Source organism: Macroventuria anomochaeta (assembly GCF_010093625.1).
Source record: "Macroventuria anomochaeta strain CBS 525.71 unplaced genomic scaffold BU25scaffold_18, whole genome shotgun sequence".
In the NCBI taxonomy this organism is placed as follows: domain Eukaryota; kingdom Fungi; phylum Ascomycota; class Dothideomycetes; order Pleosporales; family Didymellaceae; genus Macroventuria; species Macroventuria anomochaeta.
This window is the reverse complement of record NW_022985379.1, coordinates 551,093-570,086: the sequence shown is the minus strand read 5'-3', so window position 1 is coordinate 570,086 and position 18,994 is coordinate 551,093. Positions and strand designations below refer to the sequence as shown.

The following is an 18,994-nucleotide window of genomic DNA, read 5'->3' as shown; positions in this document are numbered from 1 at the left end:
TGTCACGACAAGCAACGACTCACCAATATCGCAATCAACCCATCAGCCCCAGGAAAACGGTAGCAGCAATACGAATCTGCGAAAGAACTTTGCTTACGTTCAGGTGTGCAGAAGAAATGGAAAGGACTCACAAGATGACCCTGACGCATACTTTGCGAACCTCTTTGGCAATCTCCTCACCTCCAGCGGCATCCTTGCTACCACTATCCTCAAGATATCCAGGGATAGCAGCCAAGATGTTTGCCAATACCAATATGAGCCCTGGTGCGTAGCAATAACGGCTCCGATCCAGGATCTTTATCATTAGCTTTCACGAATATCCGCAACGAAGTTACCAGGATGCTACAAGAAGAAGCATTGTGGGAGGTAACCATTGGGAATCACTCAAATGTTACAGCGCTGTCTTGCGAGAAAGGCTTCAAGGAGGCCTCCGTCCTTTCTCAATGGGCCGCTGGCATGGCGCACAGCGTCAGGAGCAAAGGTAGTGTGTTTCGCCTTCTCCTACCGCGACACGAAGATTGACGCACCACAGCAGGTGATGATTTCACTTGCATTGCCTCAATGTATATCTTCTCGTACATCACGAGATGGATGCTCTTATCATCTCCCAAGACATATGAGGAAATGCCGGAATAGGTCCGGCCCACGTAAGGAACGAGTCGAGTGTAGGTCTTTGCATTAGCGCACAATTACTGACTCGATAATAGACCCTATCAAGTCTTTGTACTGCACATTCACAGTCTGGGCTTCGTCTTGTGGCTCAAGCTACAAGACACTGCTATACAAGCCTCAGCTATGCAGGAGAAGATGGAGTGACTGATGGATCTATCGGCACATATCTGCTGTCAATGGCTGCACATTATTGAGGAAGCTTTGTCTAAAGATGGCACGACTGGGCAGGGTACGCCCACGGATATTGCAGAGGTATGAGCTGGTGTTTAGGATCCCTGTAGCAAACTGCTTGCTGATCTGTGAAGGTCCACATTTTCGACTTGACGAACTGGTCTGTTGGTCCAAGTTTACATGCTCATATACCGCGTGTGGACATGTATGTCACGATAAGGCGTCACGGTGACTGACAACGACACCAGTACTGTCATGTCTTATTCAATGGCAAGCCTTTCGATCCGCCTGGCCTCTGCAGAGGGAATATTTTGATTGCGCTTACACCCTCTCCGATTTCGCACATGGACACAAGATACCGGTATGGAGGATGGGGAAACACACAAGGTGGCCGCGATGCAGTATCCGAAAGGTCCAGACTTTGTCAACAAGGCGATCTCGGATGCTGTTGCACAGATCTTACACGTGGTCAGCCTTGTGCTACACTACAACGAAAACTATCTGGCTGCGCTATTCGACGTCGAAGATATCTGGACTGCAAGATGCAACCTGATCACAGCAGTCTGCAGGAACGGTGTCATTTGCTCACCGACTGCCTCCAGGAAGAATCCGTTTGGGTAGAAAAGTCTTCCTCGTGACAGTACTTTGGAGGTGAGGTTTGGTGGTACCAGCGCGAAACGAGTACTGGACTTCTGAACTCGGGGACGGAGGACGAGGCTGCAAGTACATTGAACCGCGGCCGAGAGAATCGATTGAGGAAAGCGGACTTCATTGACCTCTGATCTGATTGTACCTGCATAGTGAGTGATTACCGGGTAAAGTTTTGCAGGTGAGTGAAAACTGGTGGTGTGAGAGTGAGCGCTGCGGTCCGCCGGCCGACCACCCAATGAGAGCCCCACGTGCGACGTCATGCCGGGCAGACGCGCTTTCCCTCACCCCGCGCGCCTTCCTGCAGCCTGACAACACACCAGTCCCAGCAAGGCTACTTATTTACCTCCGCCCTCAACAGAACCAAGTCCCCAACCCTTACTTCTCCACGCTACACTCCACTTCTACCACTCTTCTGCACCTGCCAAACGTCAATTGACACTCAATCAGCCAAACAACCTCATCCACACACCAATCGCAACCATGGGCAAGGTAAGCTCCAGGTGCAGCAGCTACCCCGCTTCACGCTAACTCGTGGTACAGGTCAAATACATCATGCTCGATTGCGACAACACGCTCGTGCAGTCCGAGCACCTTGCCTTCGAGGCCTGCGCTGACCTCACCAACGAGGTGATGAAGAAGTACGACGTCAAGGGTGCCCCTCACTACACAGGCCCCAAGCTCCTCGAAGACTATGTCGGCCACAACTTCCGTAGTATGCTCAAGGGTCTGCAGAAGGAACACAACTTCCAGATGACCGACGAGGATCTCGAGGACTTTGTCCAGCAGGAGCTCGGCGCCGTCACCCGCAAGCTCAGCCAGAAGGCCGTCGAGTGCCCTGGCGTCACCAAGGAGCTGCAGAAGCTGAAGGACCAGGGCTACCCTATGTCCGTCGTCAGCACCTCCGCCAAGAGCCGTGTCGTTGCCTCGATTGAGAAGGCTGGCATCGCCCACTTCTTCCCTCCCGAGCACGTCTACTCCGCTGCCACCTCCCTCAACCCTCCCAGCTCGAAACCCGACCCCGCCATCTACCACTACGCCGCCAAGCAGCTCGGTGTTAAGGAGTCTGAGGCGGTCACCGTCGAGGACAGCAAGAGCGGTGCCACTGCTGCCATGCGCGCTGGCATTCCTTGCATTGGCTACGTCGGCATCTACGGCCTTGAGGAGGGCAAGGAGAAGATGGAGCAGATGGCTAAGCTTCTTACCGAGGAGACCAAGTGCGTCGCCATTATGTACGACTGGAGCGAGTTCCAGGAGTGCCTGAAGAAGGTCGAGGCGAAGTTGTAGATACCCACTGATGCATCGAGATGTGCTTCAGGATGCCCGTGGCTTCAGCAAGCTCAAGGCATCAAGCTCTCCAGAGCTACGAGATACGGATGACGAAAATTACGGCATGAACGGTCAGGTAGATCGAAAAGAATACTCTTCATGGACCTCGGTCCAATTTGCAAACATTTGTCCCATTTGTGATGTTTTGGGTGTTGATAACGTCATTGTGGAGGCTTGCCAGCGATATTCAGGAACGGCCCACACCGTTGACCCACATCGCGATCGTGTTCCATGGTTCGCAGCCGTTTCGCGATGCGTGATTTTCTGGAACCATTGTGATGATCGATCGAGGGAAAATGTTTCCTAAGATGTGGCTGTCACCAACATGTGCACGATGTCCTGCGATAATTCCTAGTGTTTCTATTGTGTGTGCTGTGCCTCATGGAAGGCACGATGCGTCCACGGGTGCGCGCGGATTTGCGCAAGTTGCTGAGTAACACCAGTCAGACCTACAAGACGGCTCCGTGCCCCAAACCTGTGCATCTTAGCTGATTAGGTACCTCAGTCGATAACCTCAGACTGGACTTGAGAATTCAGGTACCCACTCATGTTCATAAGCGCTGTGTCTCAAACTCAATGCTGGAGGCTCCTTCTCAAGCTCCCACGCGGCGAGGAGCCCCGCAGCACCGCAAAACATCAGCGCTTTCAATCGATCACAACGACGACACAACCAATACAATTGGAAGAAACCACTCTACACCACATCCGTATATGAACTTTATCGACACTCCCTTTCGAGCAGGAGCCTTCATATCTCGACGCACCGACACAATGAAAAGAGCTGGGCATTGTGGGTGTCTGTACGACAACCTGGCGCGTGCTGCAACACGACTACAGCCCTTGCAATGAGGTTATCGGACAAACAAACATCATATACGATCCCAGTCGATATCGAAGACACTTCTGCAGGAACAGCCGTAGACAGCTGTGAATGCCTCGTTGACTATCTTGGCGGTCTTACATCCACTGGTCAACAGCCAAAGGTGCGCAGCACCGCGCGAAGACAACCACAACTGCTGAGACAGCAGAAGGTTGCAAGCATCGAACAAAGCACTCTCCCTCGCTAGGTCTACCTTATCGTCGTTACACCGAAACGATCTGCATCTCGGCACTCCCGCTATGTTTGCTCCATACGCCGCCAAGTCGAGCTTAACGAGTTCCTCCTTCCTATTCGGTCGGCATTTCCACTCCCAAGCTTTTGCTTCATTTACAGCCACCAATGCAGCGCCGGATATGGGCTGCGACCTCATCTACGATTTCCTTGGAAACACACTCAGTTGCCGATTATGATCTCGTGCTTGTACCGGCATTGGGGCGGCCATGGATGTTGGGATCAGGAAGGGGCAGGTACGTTTGCTACCTGCAGAGTTAGCCATAGGCGGTGCTTCATGGGTGATGTCGTGTTCAGCACCTCTATGGCCATGTCTGAGGTATAAAGCGATGATCGGCTGCGATCTTAAGGCTCTGCACGGCACACTCATTCAGCCTCACTACAGATCCCAGTCATCATGCTTCGTCGAGCTGCTATCCTCTCGCTCGCTGCCCTTGCGGCAGCGAAAGAAATGCCCAAGGATGAGTTCAAGGCCGCAGAGCTCTTCGACTCGGGTATCCGCCACGAGAACAACAAGGCTCTGAAGCTCGTAAGTCCTGCTTGGTTATATCATGCGCTCGGCGTTAAGTAATGCCCCAGGAAACATGGGCTGCACAGGAAGCTGCTGGAGTTTACGCTTCAGCTCAGTACGCTGAACTTGCGTCCATCGCCAACTGTGCCAACGGCACGGCAAAGACGGCAACGGACACCTTCAAGTGCAAGAACATCGATCTCTACCACTTCCTGTCTCACTCCGCTCTGGGCAGTACCTATGGCTTTGGTTCTTCATCGTGGGGCTGGACATCGAGCACCGGCCGTGAATTCGTCGCTATCGGCCAGTCTGATGGTACAGCTTTCGCCGAGATTACCGAGATGGGCAAGTTGTCCTACCTTGGACGTCTTCCTCAGTATTCCGTTCGCAGCCAATGGCGCGAGATCCGTGGCCAGAACGACTACATGATCATTGGATCTGAGGCTGTAGACCACGGTATCCAGATCTTCGACATGAAGAAACTGCTCACCATCAGCCCTTCGGCTCCCAAGACCTTCAGCAACAGCGCTGATCTTGCTGGTCACTACAAGGGCCTCCCCACCGGTCGCACTCACAACGTCGTCACTAACCCTGAGACAAACTTCATCTACTCCGTCGGTGCCATGCCTAGGACCGACAAATGCAAGTCTGGTATTATCTTCATTGACATCTCGGACGTCAAGAACCCCACAAGTCCCGGCTGTGCTTCTGCCGACGGTTATGTGCACGACGCCCAGTGCCTGATTTACCACGGCCCTGACAAGACCTACGAGGGCAAGGAGATCTGCTACGGTTTCAACGAAGACGTACGTGAAAAGCTCTATTGCCTGGCAAGAGCGAGACTGACATGCAACTTAGACACTTACGATCTACGATGTGACCAACAAGAAGGCACCCGTGATCCTCTCGATCACCTCTTACACCGGTGCAGCATACACCCACCAAGGTGTCGTCCTCGACCCCAAGGATCAGCGCTACCTGCTGCTTGATGATGAGTACGATGAGTACGACAAGGTCGGCCCTGCTGCGCCCGGCAACCCCATCACCTACATTTGGGACATATCCAGCTTGAAGGCACCTAAGCAGACTGGCTACTACAAGTCTGGTGCCAAGGGTGTCGACCACAACCAGTACGTCGCCAACGGCTTCGCGTACCAGTCCAACTACGGCACCGGCTTCCGCGTCCTCGATGTAAGATCTATCCCTAGCGACCCCACTGGCAAAGGCGTCAAGGAAATTGGTTTCTTCGGTAAGTCATACACAGCCTACATTCTAGAGCCTCACTGACGGTTAATATAGATGTCTACCCTGAAGACGACAACGTGACCGGTGGAGGAAAGGTCGACTTCGTCGGCACGTGGTCCAGCTATGCGCTCTTCAAGAGCGGTTACATCCTCGTCAACACGATGGAGCGTGGCGCATTCGTCCTGAAGCTGCAGGCTGGTGCTACCGCATAAGGGACGGCACGAATGCAAGTAATGTGTGTCGTAAGACGTCATCTCGCGTTGTACCGCAATTGATAAGATGGAATCGACCTACCATGCCATTGGTCAATGCAAACATCATCGTCTTTTACCCGGTCGTCTTGTTTCCAATATTGTTCGCCTCCTCGTTGCCCTTGAGACGTATCTAGATTCGACACTTTGATCTGCAGTGCATCGGTGTTGTCGCATCCAGTCGCCTGCTGCATTCTTCAAGGCCTTCCATCAAGCTTCCCCAACCCGCCTGCACCGCCGCCACTCACCTCGGCAACGCTCACTCCACACCCTTAAATGGCGTCAAACCCTACCAAAGCCTCGTGCCTCGTTTGCGCAGATTGTGGCGTCGACGCGCCAAGCCCCTCTACAAGCACAAGAGCGGGGATGTTTTTCTTGGCTTAATAACTTCCTTCCCAATCAGGGTCCGCCCGAGAATGGTCCGCTGTGAGCTAGAAGTCTCCGCCCAGGAATTACGTTCATCTCCTTCCCCATGTATCGCAGTGAGCCTTTTGCCATCACGCAGCCAAGAGACGACGTACCTATCACTCGATCACTGGCCGCTGCGTCTCGTTCCTGAGGGATGTTACGCAAAGAACTGGACTGCCAACTGCCTGTATGGGTTAGGGTGGGATATGCGTCAGTTTGGCTGGAGATAGGTCGCTTGGGCCGACGAGGAAAAAGTATATATGGTACTGTGCTCCCCGGTTGATTGTACAGCTCCACCCTCACAAGCTTCGAAAGAATCAATATGAGGTTCGATCTGCTCATTGCCGGTGCCGGCCTGCTCGGTTCTGTTTCTGCGGGAAAGCCTAACAAGTTGGTCAACCAGAAGGACTTGATCAAGGAGGTCAAACTCAAGAACTTGATCAAGGGCTCTGAGAAGCTCCAGAGAATTGCCGACAAGTATGGCGGAAACCGAGCTTTCGGTGGAGGCGGTCACAACGCGTAAGTCGGCCTCCCAAAAGTGTCCACGATCAACTTTGTTAACGGATTTTAGCACAACTGAGTGGCTCTACGACAGCCTGAAGAAGTACGGTGACGACTACTGGGAGGTTTACAAGCAGCCCTTCGTAGAGCTCTTCACCGCCGCTACCGTCAAGCTTACCGTTGCTGGTGCCGATGTCAAGGCTGACTACCTCACCTACGGTCCTGCTGCCAACAACGTTGGAGGCAACCTCGTCAAGGTCAATAACGTTGGCTGTGACGCTGCCGACTACCCCGCTGCTGTTTCTGGCAACGTTGCGCTCATCTCTCGCGGCACCTGCACCTTCGCCATCAAGGCCGCCAACGCTAAGACCGCTGGCGCCTCTGGAGCCATCATCTATAACAACACCCCTCTGCAGCCCCTCTCCGGAACCCTTGGAGGCGACGGCAACTACGCCCCCGTCGTCGGCGTCACCCAGGAGATCGGCAACGACCTTCTCGCCAAGGTTGGCAACAGCACCACGGTCCCCGCCACCATCTTCATTGATACCATCCGCGAAAACCGCACAAACTACAACGTCATCGCCGAAACTAAGGGCGGCGACAAGAACAACGTCCTCATGATCGGCGGACATACGGACTCCGTGTTCGCTGGCCCCGGAATCAACGACGACGGCTCAGGCACCATCGGCGTCCTCGTCGTCGCCGAAGCCCTCGCAAAGTACAAAGTCAAGAACGCCGTGCGCCTGGGCTTCTGGGGTGCCGAGGAGTTTGGCAAGTTGGGGAGTTTCCACTACCTCAAGACGCTCAACGGGAGTATTTCTGGGGGGCCAGAGGAGGTTGCGAAGATCCGCGCGTATCTCAATTTCGACATGATTGCGAGCCCGAACTACGTGTATGGTATTTACGATGGCGATGGTAGCGCGTTTAACTTCTCTGGTCCCGCGGGGAGCGATACTATTGAGAAGGACTTTGAGAAATTCTATGAGGCGAATGGAAAGGCCCACGTCCCCTCGCTTTTCACCCTAAGGTCTGACTACGCCGCTTTCCTCGAGAATGGTATCCCCAGTGGTGGCCTGTTCACGGGTGCTGAGGTCCTCAAAACTGAGGAGGAAGCACAGCTTTTCGGCGGCGAAGCCGGCGTAGCACTCGATGCTTGCTACCACCAGAAGTGCGACGACATCAATAACTTGAACCACGAGGCATATCTGCTCAACACGCAGAGTATCGCCAACTCGGTTGCCAAGTACGCGATTAGCTGGGAGGGTATCCCGAGGCCGAATGCCACGCTGAGGAAGAGGGATGCTGGTGCTGCACGCTTCGCTGCGAGGTTCGATAAGGGCGGACACGATCACCACGGCCAGCCTTGCGGAAGCGGTCACGATGAGTTATAGATGATGTGTGTTGTGTTGATTAGCGATGATATCATGACGAGATGAGACGACGATGTTGTAGTAGTAGTAAGAGTAATCAAACACCATGGAGATACATACAATTCTTCCGCAAGGTTTCTGTGGTTTGACGTTGTGCTTGATTACGAACAGACACTTCGCAAACGAACCTTTTCGCGTGGTGCTTTTCTACCATAGGATGCATCAAACGCCTGATCCGGAGGGAACTGCACCCATCGAGTCATCTCTCCAACGAAAGATAATAAGCCTGCATACAACACGCAGATAGGTTGACGAAAGGTTGTAGTCAAACCAAGCCTTTCCAAGCTTCTCTCATGCACGTCAGCCTCCCAAAATTCTTGACTGGAACTGTGGTGGAGACTCGTGGCACCGTGATGGCTTCAGTCAACGCCCGCTGCAACTTAGCGTGCAACGGGTGACGGGTGGAGCGGAGCGGGATTCAACGATGGAGGAAACAGAGACAAGTAGCTTCTGGCTTGTGAGGAAGTGTGGATGGACTATTGAAGTGTTGTGTGTTAGTTCGTGAAGAAGAGGGGTTGGGGAGTGTAAGCCAACAGACGAAAGAAGATTTCCATTCGAGGTCAGAGCAAAGGGACAGGCTTGTTTGTTCTGAGGGTATCCATTTATCAAACAAGAGTAGAACGAATACTTCAGTCGTATTGGCAGTGGAAGAGTGGAGATGCGATCGGCTGACACTAGCGGTGGTTGCGTGCTGGTGAAGGAGGAGCACAGGGCGCGTGGGGTCCAAAATGTGTGGCATCGTCGAAAAGGGTTATATCTTATGTACAAGGAACCTTCGAATCTCATTTGGCAGATCATACGTCTTATCGTTGAATGTCAGGCCAGATACGCTAAAGTGGATCATCTGGCAATATCATATCGAGCTTGCAAGATGGGTGGCTTACGGTCTGGTCCCTACAGCCCTTGTGCTGTACCATAGATTGGCTTGTCAGACATAATGCTACTTGGCATTGCGCTGCGCAGACGGCTAAGAAGTGAGACCTCAGCCTTGTCCACACTCGGTGGGCTGGCACATAGAAGGCTCGGGACGCCTTTCGATGCCGCACATCTCAACTTTCTGATATTACGCTGAGCCCCGAGCGCTTCGTTTATCTTTCACATTCAAGACCTTCGACAGTTGCCAGCGTGGTTTGACTTGCTTTTAGCTCCTCTGTATTGGAGACTTACCACCTTGAGGCAGCATTGGAAGACGATCATAAACCCGACTTCGTTACGATGGCGGGTCAGAAGACGCAACTCATTGTAACTGCTCGAGATTACGCGCCTTCGCCGCCTTTCGATAATATCCTGGCGGACAAGAAAATGGTGCGAGGTTTACGACTCAGAAGAAGTGTAGTGTTAGAAAGCCTATCATATCCAACAAAAAAAGGCTTGGCGTTCATGGCACTAACCCCACATCGGCCCAAAACCCTCGCTTGTCCGCCCACAACCCACAGGGCCAACGCAACCGCAAAAAAAGATCCTGGAGTATCTAGCTGAGCTAGACGAATGTTGATGAGGACGGGACTCGAACCCGCGCCACTTTCGTGACCAGGAAGCTGATTGCTCAGCAATGCTAAGGAGGAAGAACCTTAACCTGGCGCCATAACTATAAGTTTGTTAGGAAAGTGGAAGATGGTGACATTTGAGTGGAACTTACCCAACTCGGCCACCTCACCTTTCTCCAGTTGTGACTTGATGAAAGTGAGAGCGAAAATTTTTGTTATAACCTACTAGATCTGTGATAGTGGCGCTGTGTGTCGGGCTACGTTAACGAAATTTGTGCAACACTAGATAACGGCTACTAGGGACTCTGCGAGGCACCGAGACCCATCGAATATATATACCAAAGGAGAGGAGTTCCATCAACATTGGGCGGCGTTGACGACCAGACTAGATTATGTGTTTGATGCGCGTGTAGGCCCGCGCATACATGATCTTTGTAGTTGCAACGTCTGCGTCTTGGCACCTGCAACACGCGATTCGAACGCGAAACAATATTTTGATTACAATCGACTCTTCAGCATGGCATGCTCTGGTCGCCACATCTCGTTCAGCAATCGGCTGGCGTTCACCATCTCCGGCCTGCACTGATCTAGTGATGTGATACCCAAAAGGCGCATACCCGTCTGTAGCTCTTCGGCAAGTACTGCGATGAGTCAGCCTCAAATTCAATGCGTATGGATTATTAGACTTACCATCAACGCACCGCTCGATGCCTTTGGTCCCATATGCCGCAAGCGCATACAAGAACGGCCTACCAACACCGACCGCCGTCGCACCCAGACACAGCGCCTTCAGCACATCATTTCCGTCTCGCAGCCCGCCGTCGAGAAAAATCTCCAGCTTGCCAATGACTTCAGGACAATAAGTCCTGATCTCCAGCAGCGTCATCAGCGCGCTCGGCGCAGTGTGCATCTGTCGTCCGCCATGATTGCTAAGCAGAATGCCATCGCATCCATAGTCTAGTGCTAGTTTTGCGTCATCGGCAGTCTGAATGCCCTTCAGCACGATCGGATCGTCCCATTCTTTGCGTATCCATTCTAGATCTTCCCATGTTGTGTGCGGGCTGAGCTGGCCGCTGACAACTCTTCCACCCATCGCTGGCGCAAAAGCGTTGTCGCTGCCTGCTGTGTTATCTTTCTCAGGCGCACTGTCAGTCTCCCACTCAGCGGTGGGCTCCTCTGTCAATCCAACAGCCAGCGCTTCTTCAGCTTGAAGGTAACGATCAGCCGTTCGCTTCCCCAGGACCGGTGTGTCGACTGTGATCCAGAGACCTTTATACCCAGCCTTTTTGACCAGATGCATCAGCTCGATTGCCTTCTTTCGGTCGACAGGCATGTAGTACTGGTAGAAAAGCTGCGTCGGACTTCCGTTCTTCAGTATCGCTTGCTCGTCCACATAGCTCTGCATAATCTGGTCGCTGGACTTGGTACTTGCAGTGCTCACTACCATATGCGCGCCTTTGCGCACCGCGCCCCGAACCATCGCTAGTTCGGCGTCTGAATGTATGGCGCCGATAGTTCCCATTGGTGAAATGTAGAATGGGTATGGTGAGCTGTGGCCGAGGATCTTGTGGCGCGTGTCAACGTCGCCTACGTTGCGCATCACGCGCGGGCGGAAAATAATGCGGCCCCAGTCATCGAGATTGCCTTTGAGTGATGCGCCTGTATTGGCTGACCCAGATGCGTATATGTAGGATTTGTGCGGTAGAACAGCTTTTGCAGCAATCTCGAAATCTGGTGTTGATACGCATAATGATACATGCGGAATGCCAGGTGATGTGTTTGTCTCTGATGGCATCTTGGCTTCCTCCTTTTGCGGTTCTCGTAGTTGTCCAAGGGTGTTGGGATCAATTGGTCCTAGGACGGACTTTTGATCAATGTAATCCTTCAGGTAACTCAATGGGTGGTACTTCTTGAATTCGTCTGTCGCATCCTATGGTTCGTCAGTTTGTGTTTGCGCATTGCCTGAACCACTTACAGTTCCAGCGTTCTTCAATATGATCGGCGCACCGCCCGGGTGCTCAGGCAAGAAGCTTGTCACATCGTACACATGAGAATCCAGCACAATCCAGCAATCGTTCTTTTTGGTGTGCTTCGCAACCTCAGCGCCGTCGATATGTCCCATGATCTCAATCCTTCCGCTTGACAGTTGTTGTTCAGATGTTCAACGAGTGCCCAACCATCGGGAGCGCATTTGAGGGGGGCGCTACCGCGGCAATAACCCCCCATCTTTCGGCGAGAAGGCCGGGTCATTGATAGCCGAAGGCTTCTGAGCACGGCAAACCATCAGATACCGGACATTGCCATAGACTTAATATCGAATGCAAAAGTTTGCATGAACTTGAAGGACGATACACCATTGTACGGCTTGCAGAAATGTGATGGTACGCGTACAGCTGTGACATCATGGCGTACACTGAGCCTTGAGCCGAAGGTGCTTCAGACAGTAAGCATAGACCAAGCGAACGCTATTCAAGTTCCCAGCAACTACAAGACCTGATCCAATTCTTTGTAAGATATCTCTTGTGGGCTAAGTACACTTTCTGCCTGACACGCCAACACGATCCGAGGATGTTGTTGCAAATAGTGCCTCGTATGTTCATTCAAAATGCAAGCTCTTCAAGTCTCCTGAGAATTCACAACACTATGAGGAGCTAATCAACTGCACCCAAAATTGCACAATCGATAGCCTACGCACGAAACTACAGAGTCGTAAAGTCTGACCATTCAGAAGCATATGTGGTTTGATGCACTTCTCTAAAAAGGTGCTCAAAGAGGGAGACTAGCGTGTGAGGATCTCAAGAACGTAGCAGTGGGACGGGATGATACTGGATTGGAGGTCTAGACCACCTTGGGTCTACGAATGGCATACGAGAATCGCACATCATTCCATAGTCAACTACATACAGTGCGAGAGTGACATTCTATCAAATGTTGGTGCACAAAGCCGGGTCTGGGTAGGCATGAGCCTGGGGCCCCATAACCTGCCTTTTTGAGCTGCAGACGCAAAGTCTGACATCCCGGTAAGGAAAACGGCCACCAGCGAGCCGCCCAAATGTCCCGAACTGTGCACCTGAGGGCTAGCAGGCCGTACCTCTCCGTACCTCAAGGATTGAACGTTCGGTCAGGCTCTGGAAAGATGGTTCGCAGAATGATCGCTTGTGTCTCAATGTCAATCCGTGGTCTCGAAATTTTGTCGTGCTGACCTTGCCCATGCCCTTCCAGGCCACCCGTACACGCAACCGAGGAAGCAGTTTGTGGAATTATGCCTAAGCCAATGGGTGTCAATCCTTCATCTTTCTCTGACCGTTTCCTCAGGCGGCTGCCAGCATTACTGTGAGAATAATTAGCCGGACTAGATTTTCGTCTTACCTGCAGTGCTCTGGGCGTAACCCTACTGACTCGAAGCGAATCCTTCGCGCGGGCAATATTCAAGCCTCCGTCTTTGTACCTGATGTCTGCCAATCAACCTTTGTCGCTCAAATACTGCGCATCGGTCCATATATGCCGAAGAAATGGATGTTTTCTCTTGCATACCTATGTGCTGCGCTGCATCGTGCGCCCGTTGCTTCTTTAAAAGCTTTGCGTGCCCCATGAGCCCGGCAACCAAAGGTTGTGTTTCAACTCGTCTCCGTCCTTCTGGTACTCGGCAATACCTGTGAGGATGTCGAAGTCGTTCGTTCTTTCGCTGATCTTTGCTGCTCTCGCAGCAGCGCAGAGCTCTGTCCCCTCGTTCACCGCTTCCGTAGCACCTGCTGCCGAGACCGTCACTACCGTATCGACTCCCGCAAATGTGCCTCTTTTCGACATCGAGACCGTTCAGTTGACCGACAATGTTGTTGCTGAGCTCCAAAGCAACCCTGAGGTCGCCGAGTATGCATCGCTTTTCGAGTTTGGTGATGCGAACTCCACGGCAGCCGTGCGCAGTCGCCATGCCCGTAGTGCTCAGCGCTGCAAGACGATGCCTGGTGACGCGCTTTATCCCAGCAAGCTTGTTTGGGCCCTGACAGATCTGCTGCTTGGAGGTGCTCTCGAACCTATTGTGCCCATCGGCTCGTCCTGCTACCCCAACTCGACGTACAACAACTACGATGCGGAAAGGTGTACGTACCTCGTCAAAAACCTTGATGCAGAGGAGATCTAGTATGTCAACTTTTGCGAGGATGCAGCAGCTTGCGCTGACCAATGCAGCTACGAAGACAATGGTGCCTTGATGAACCCACTGTACTACGGCATGACATGCCCCATCCCGGCGTCTGAAAATGCTGCCAATGGTGCTTGTACCCAGGGTGGATACTCGGAGTACGCGGTCAAGATCAAGAACGTTGCGCAGATCCAATTGGCCGTTAACTTCGCTCGTTCATTGAACCTGCGTCTTGTGATTCGCAACACTGGCCATGATTACAATGGTCGATCGGTTGGCAAGGGCGCTTTGAGCATCTGGACCCATGGGTTAAAGGAGATCCAGTACGTTGAGAACTACAACAGCGCTGCGTACTCCGGTCCTGTTTTCAAGGTGGGCGCTGGTGTACAGGGCTTTGAACTGTTACAAGCTGCTGAGAAGTATGGAGTCTCTGCTGTTGCTGGTATCTGTCCGGTATGTTTAAGCACTCAAAGTTGTAGAACAATCTTCTGACTGATTTAAGACCGTAGGTATATTCGGTGGCTACTCGACAGGAGGCGGTCACAGTCCGCTGATGCAGCTGTTCGGAGCTGGTTCTGATCAGATCGTCGCTCTCGAAGTCGTGCTCGCGAATGGTCGTTTCGTCACTGCTACTCAATCAGTGAACAGCGACCTCTACTGGGCCATGCTTGGTGGCGGTGGTGGTACCTTCGGCATCATCACCTCTGCCGTTGTCAAAGTCCACCCTAAAGTACCTGTCACTACTTCCTCCTGGACTGTTATGACCTCCGAAACAGTCTCTGCCGAAGCCTTCTGGGAGCTTGTCACATTTTTCTGGGAGAGCTTCCCAACGTACAACGACGCCAAAACCTACTCATGGGGTACAATCATGAAGCTTGCTCCCGGCACCTACCTGTGGAACATGACCCCGTTCTTCGCGACGAACAAGACGATCGAAGAGTTCGAGACTTTGGTCGAACCCCTTTTCAAGAAGGCTGCTGAGCTCAATATCACAATCGCAGCCAACACAACACACTACGACACCCTGTACCCGGCGTACCAAGCCACGTTCGCCACTTATAACTACTACATTGGAGGAGCCGGTGCGATTCCAGGCAGCCGCTTCATACCAACGGAGAACTGGGCAAACGAGACAGTCCTTAACCAGACATTTGCTGCCGTCCAGAATGCTGTGGAGAAAGCAATGATGCTGAACCTCTACCATCAGCACACTGCTGACGAGTTCGACAAGGGCATCAACTCGCTCAACCCAGCTTTCCGTAACCTGCAGGCTCAGCTTGTTGCCATTCAAAGTGTCACCGACATGACTGCTGCTGGCTGGAAGGCCGGCGATGATGCCTTGAACATCGAGACCATGGCTCCGCTCCGTGAGGTCACACCAACTGGTGGTGCGTACGGCAATGAAGCGAATATCGGCGAGCCTAACTGGCAGCAAGCTTTCTGGGGCAAGAACTACCCCAGGCTTGTGGGGCTGAAAAAGAAGTACGACCCAACGGAGCTGTTCTACGTTCACCACGGCGTGGGCAGCGAGGGATGGGTCGTTCAGGACAATGGTATCGTAGGCGTGCAGTCGACCGATGGGCCATTATGCCGTGTGTGATGCGTCAGAGGTTGTTCTGTTCTTGTACATAGTCAACGCAATCGGTGTAATGCGATGGTAAATTAACATCCTCAAGCCGGTCTTGAGGGTCGACACGTATGCCTTCCCTGCGCATCTAATGCATCCACAATGCGTTCATAGAAACTGCGACTTGTAACTCACAGCGGGGAAAGAGAAATCAGCCTCGAGAGACAGATGTGACGCGTGAAACGATGCGCTGACGACAGACTCAGGATTGCGGCGACGTTCTCGAGAACCTAACTGATAGAGTGCTTAATTGGTGGGACATCGGCGAGTGCGAAACCCGTGATCAATTCTGCCGTTTTTCTGGAACTCGGCAGTCCAAAAGGCTTGTTGCTGTTGTTTAGAATTGTTTAGAGTGAGCGGGCGACTCCGCAGGTCTCCGTGTGTTTTTGGTGTGGGTTTGGCGGCTGAAGTGCGGCGTAACGGATTCTCATGCACGCGCGGAGTAGCTTTCCGCACTCTCCGCGTCGCGAGGCTCATTTCGACCTCGATAACACACCAAAGGAAAGTCGACACGGTGCAAAGAATGTTCCGCCGCAAGGAAGGGGCAGCGCAGTGCACCATGCGCGAGGCTGCACATGTCGCAGAAGGCGATGAGGGGCGAACTGTCTGAGGTTCGTGTCGCGCCTTGTCCGCGGCGCTTCTCTGCTCTTTACCCGCACACATTTCACGGCAGGCACAGACGTTTAGTCACCCTAATAGGACTGTCACCGTGACTTCTGACGGGCTGTAAAACATTCACAGATCTCGTCTCCCGTCCTGTTCGCCCTGATCTTTCTCTCCTTCCCTTAGCTATTGTAGGCTCTGTATCCGCATTGAGCGCCAGATCTCGGAACTCTTACCATCCGGCGCGGAATCCTTCACTGCTACCCTGCAACCATGTGCCCTTTTAGTATGTTCAATCCAGCATTTACAACATCTATAGCTGACAACAGGCAGCCTCTCTACCTCCCAATGAGGGACCTAGTCGCTTCTCTCCCACAGCTGTCAGAGATTGGCACCCAAGGAGAAAGTCAGTTTCCAATGCTTGCGAGCGATGCCGGCGAAGAAAGATTCGGTGCGACGGCGACACGCCTTGCGCTACATGCAAACGATTCTCATTACAATGTGTGAGAACGCAAAAACCAAAAGAACTAGTCGCATCGTAAGTAGACCGCGTTATCGCGCTGTCACGTGATGACATATAACTCACACCTGTTAAGAGAACACAGAGAAGCACTAGAAGGTCGAATACACCAGCTCGAGGCGCAACTCGCCGCGCATGTCAATGCTCCAATGCATGGTATGGAAGGCATTGACGAAACCATCCTGGCATCTGCAACAGTAGACTTTAATTGGCAAGACACACCACCACCAATAAATCTCGACACAACGTTTGCGACCTCTTTCGACACGAGTGGAATGAATCTTGGTGGATTCGCGCAGAGAGGCATGCCTACGATTGCGATAAATCAATGTGAGCATGTTCCTAACGTTGCATCGCCGTCTTCACCAGTACCTTCATTCTGGTCAGGTACCACACGGGCATCATCCCCCGACATGCCGCCCACCTCCATCCCACCACAATTCGCTTCGATCCCACCGCACCTTCTCGGGAGCAAACCGAGCTCCTCGCCACTAGAACCGCATACGGCACCATCTTGGGAGTTTATGGCCCATATGCAGCCAGGCCAAAAGACCGCTGGAACAACCAAAAGCCGAAGCCATTCTCGTAATACCTCCAGCTCCTCTGCCTCACTTGCAAGCGATGACCAGGTCATGTCACCGATACCCGAAGTTGACGATGACCTATTGTCGTTCGCCGCCTCTGCCCCACGTTTACCACGACAAGGCGTATTCGCTCCCAGCCCAGCGCCAGCATTGACAGGCTCAAATTACTCAGACCGGAGTCGCGCATTTTCTACTATACCACTGCCTAGTCTCTTTGAAGCCGACACTCTGACAACAGAGTTCATGCAGCATGTCGAGGCCCATTCACCACAAGCGTACGGTATGACCGCCAGCTCGTTCGCGCAACTCTGTGAGATGGTCTACCCAAATACTCAGAAAGCTTCGCCCTCGATGCCTGTCGCCTCTATGTCGATGGCTAGATTCCACGTCTTCCTTGCAATGGCCATCGGAATGAAGCTGAGGATCAAAGACAGCCCAGAGAGCACCAACGCCCTCCTCGACACGTGCTACGACCTCGCCATGCAACAAACTTCTGCCTCGACATTTTGGCAAGAAGACGGCGGTGTTGAAGCAGTCCAGTTGCTTGCCATCTTCGCAGGCATTCGCAAAACACCCAACCACGATCCCACGCCTCTGCAACATTCTTTTACATGGTAGATTCTGTACTCACTTCTATCATGTTGGTTTGTCCCTTTTAGATATCCTTCCGTTCATGTTTGAGTAAGTCGCCAGAGACCCTACCTGGATGTACTCCGATGTACATAGTCGAGTTCTCCTGCAATGCATACAACCTTTACGAGTTACAGCTTCGGTCCGCCTAGGGTCCGGTCATGTTTTCTGGGCTGTCCAATATTGGAGTCGAGATCGCAAGTCTCCAGATGAGGAAGGAGAAAATTATGTCATGGCATCTGCCGGTGCCTGGATGGCCTTACCTTAGCCCTCTTTGCAGCCTGCTGATCTCTAGTGCGTACTGCAGTACAATATCCGTGCTTCGTCTTGCTATCCAGCCCAACCCTAGTCTCACTATCAATACGATATGAGTCCCAAATCCCTACCGTTAATACCATGGCGAAGAACGGTGCTCTCCACCGCACGGAAGTCCGAACAGTCAGCACAGGCGATACAAGAACAAGCGCTCGACCTCTTTGTCCTTGGCTTCTGCGAGTAAGCGAACGCTCTTCTCAAAGCACTCTATGACTACGGCCATGGCTTGGAGTTCGATCTCGATATGAATACCAACACGTTTTATGATCCATGGGAACTTTTTGACTGCTTGCCATCATGGATCCAGCATTCGGGTCCAGCGAAACACTACCATGGGCGAGACCACCTCGTGCGCGATGAGCCGTTCTGGAACGAGTTCAAGGACAAGTGGGCTGAAGGACTACCAGGAGACCTGCCTCAGAAGGCTCTCGAAGACAGTCACATTGAGGAAGCTGAAATGCAGGATCTGTTCAGGGAACTTGAGGATCAAAATGCTGACATGCAATAATGCAGATGCATGTGCTCAAACGACCAAGCCCGCCATGCAATGCAACGTGGCAGCCTAATGAACAGCAATATGCACAGCCCCGTTTTATTTTCTTATTGAAGAGACCCAATGTGGCTTTAGCTCTTCAGAATCCATCTTGGGTGTTTCGCGACAATGACGACGATCGAGCAATGCCCCACATTCAAACACGAACCACTTGACATCACACAACCATCCATTAGCCACATCTCAATATATTCTGACTTGTCGCCAGAAGGGTTTGTACAGTGCAGCGTCCGCCACACCACAATGATGCACAGTAC

General features: G+C 52.5%; 7 protein-coding genes across 7 annotated transcripts; 6 read left to right on the top strand and 1 right to left on the bottom strand.

Moving 5' to 3' along the window:
- Positions 1-257: 257 nt before the first annotated feature.
- Positions 258-782, top strand: BU25DRAFT_70925 (uncharacterized protein). The gene has a single exon (XM_033712033.1). The coding sequence runs from the start codon at positions 389-391 to the stop codon at positions 680-682; it is 294 nt and encodes a 97-aa protein (XP_033561400.1). The 5' UTR covers positions 258-388; the 3' UTR covers positions 683-782.
- A 1,059-nt stretch (positions 783-1,841) lies between these two features.
- BU25DRAFT_368992 (HAD-superfamily hydrolase-like protein) lies at positions 1,842-2,940 on the top strand. Its single transcript, XM_033703914.1, has 2 exons — positions 1,842-1,983; positions 2,035-2,940. The coding sequence occupies exons 1-2, from the start codon at positions 1,975-1,977 to the stop codon at positions 2,776-2,778; spliced, it is 753 nt and encodes a 250-aa protein (XP_033561399.1). The 5' UTR covers positions 1,842-1,974; the 3' UTR covers positions 2,779-2,940.
- A 1,259-nt stretch (positions 2,941-4,199) lies between these two features.
- Positions 4,200-5,918, top strand: BU25DRAFT_70933 (uncharacterized protein). Its single transcript, XM_033712034.1, has 4 exons — positions 4,200-4,460; positions 4,511-5,248; positions 5,301-5,691; positions 5,742-5,918. Exons 1-4 carry the CDS (start codon positions 4,329-4,331, stop codon positions 5,897-5,899), a joined length of 1,419 nt encoding a protein of 472 aa, XP_033561398.1. The 5' UTR covers positions 4,200-4,328; the 3' UTR covers positions 5,900-5,918.
- Positions 5,919-6,668: 750 nt separating this feature from the next.
- On the top strand, positions 6,669-8,238 carry BU25DRAFT_342298 (aminopeptidase-like protein Y; the record flags this gene model as incomplete). Its single annotated transcript, XM_033702902.1, has 2 exons — positions 6,669-6,865; positions 6,918-8,238. The coding sequence occupies 2 exons, from the start codon at positions 6,669-6,671 to the stop codon at positions 8,236-8,238; spliced, it is 1,518 nt and encodes a 505-aa protein (XP_033561397.1).
- Positions 8,239-10,262: 2,024 nt separating this feature from the next.
- BU25DRAFT_431771 (mitochondrial cytochrome-like protein b2) lies at positions 10,263-11,886 on the bottom strand (the record flags this gene model as incomplete). Its single annotated transcript, XM_033708675.1, has 3 exons — positions 10,263-10,405; positions 10,455-11,694; positions 11,740-11,886. 3 exons carry the CDS (start codon positions 11,884-11,886, stop codon positions 10,263-10,265), a joined length of 1,530 nt encoding a protein of 509 aa, XP_033561396.1.
- Positions 11,887-13,237: 1,351 nt separating this feature from the next.
- BU25DRAFT_469653 (uncharacterized protein) lies at positions 13,238-15,921 on the top strand. The gene is made up of 3 exons (XM_033710769.1): positions 13,238-13,862; positions 13,953-14,358; positions 14,408-15,921. Exons 1-3 carry the CDS (start codon positions 13,426-13,428, stop codon positions 15,503-15,505), a joined length of 1,941 nt encoding a protein of 646 aa, XP_033561395.1. The 5' UTR covers positions 13,238-13,425; the 3' UTR covers positions 15,506-15,921.
- A 674-nt stretch (positions 15,922-16,595) lies between these two features.
- On the top strand, positions 16,596-17,857 carry BU25DRAFT_393921 (uncharacterized protein; the record flags this gene model as incomplete). The annotated part of the gene is made up of 2 exons (XM_033704718.1): positions 16,596-16,673; positions 16,732-17,857. The coding sequence occupies exon 2, from the start codon at positions 16,805-16,807 to the stop codon at positions 17,855-17,857; it is 1,053 nt and encodes a 350-aa protein (XP_033561394.1). The 5' UTR covers positions 16,596-16,673; positions 16,732-16,804.
- Between the last annotated feature and the right edge of the window lie 1,137 nt (positions 17,858-18,994).

Excerpts from the sequence above, each read along its gene's own strand:
- BU25DRAFT_70925 (XM_033712033.1), top strand. The coding sequence starts at position 389 with ATGTTACAGCGCTGTCTTGCGAGAAAGGCTTCAAGGAGGCCTCCGTCC.
- BU25DRAFT_70933 (XM_033712034.1), top strand. The coding sequence starts at position 4,329 with ATGCTTCGTCGAGCTGCTATCCTCTCGCTCGCTGCCCTTGCGGCAGCG. Across the intron at positions 4,461-4,510 it reads ACAACAAGGCTCTGAAGCTC|GAAACATGGGCTGCACAGGA; the intron begins GTAAGTCCTGCT and ends GTAATGCCCCAG. Across the intron at positions 5,249-5,300 it reads GCTACGGTTTCAACGAAGAC|ACACTTACGATCTACGATGT; the intron begins GTACGTGAAAAG and ends CATGCAACTTAG.
- BU25DRAFT_469653 (XM_033710769.1), top strand. The coding sequence starts at position 13,426 with ATGTCGAAGTCGTTCGTTCTTTCGCTGATCTTTGCTGCTCTCGCAGCA. Across the intron at positions 13,863-13,952 it reads AACAACTACGATGCGGAAAG|CTACGAAGACAATGGTGCCT; the intron begins GTGTACGTACCT and ends TGACCAATGCAG. Across the intron at positions 14,359-14,407 it reads CTGTTGCTGGTATCTGTCCG|ACCGTAGGTATATTCGGTGG; the intron begins GTATGTTTAAGC and ends GACTGATTTAAG.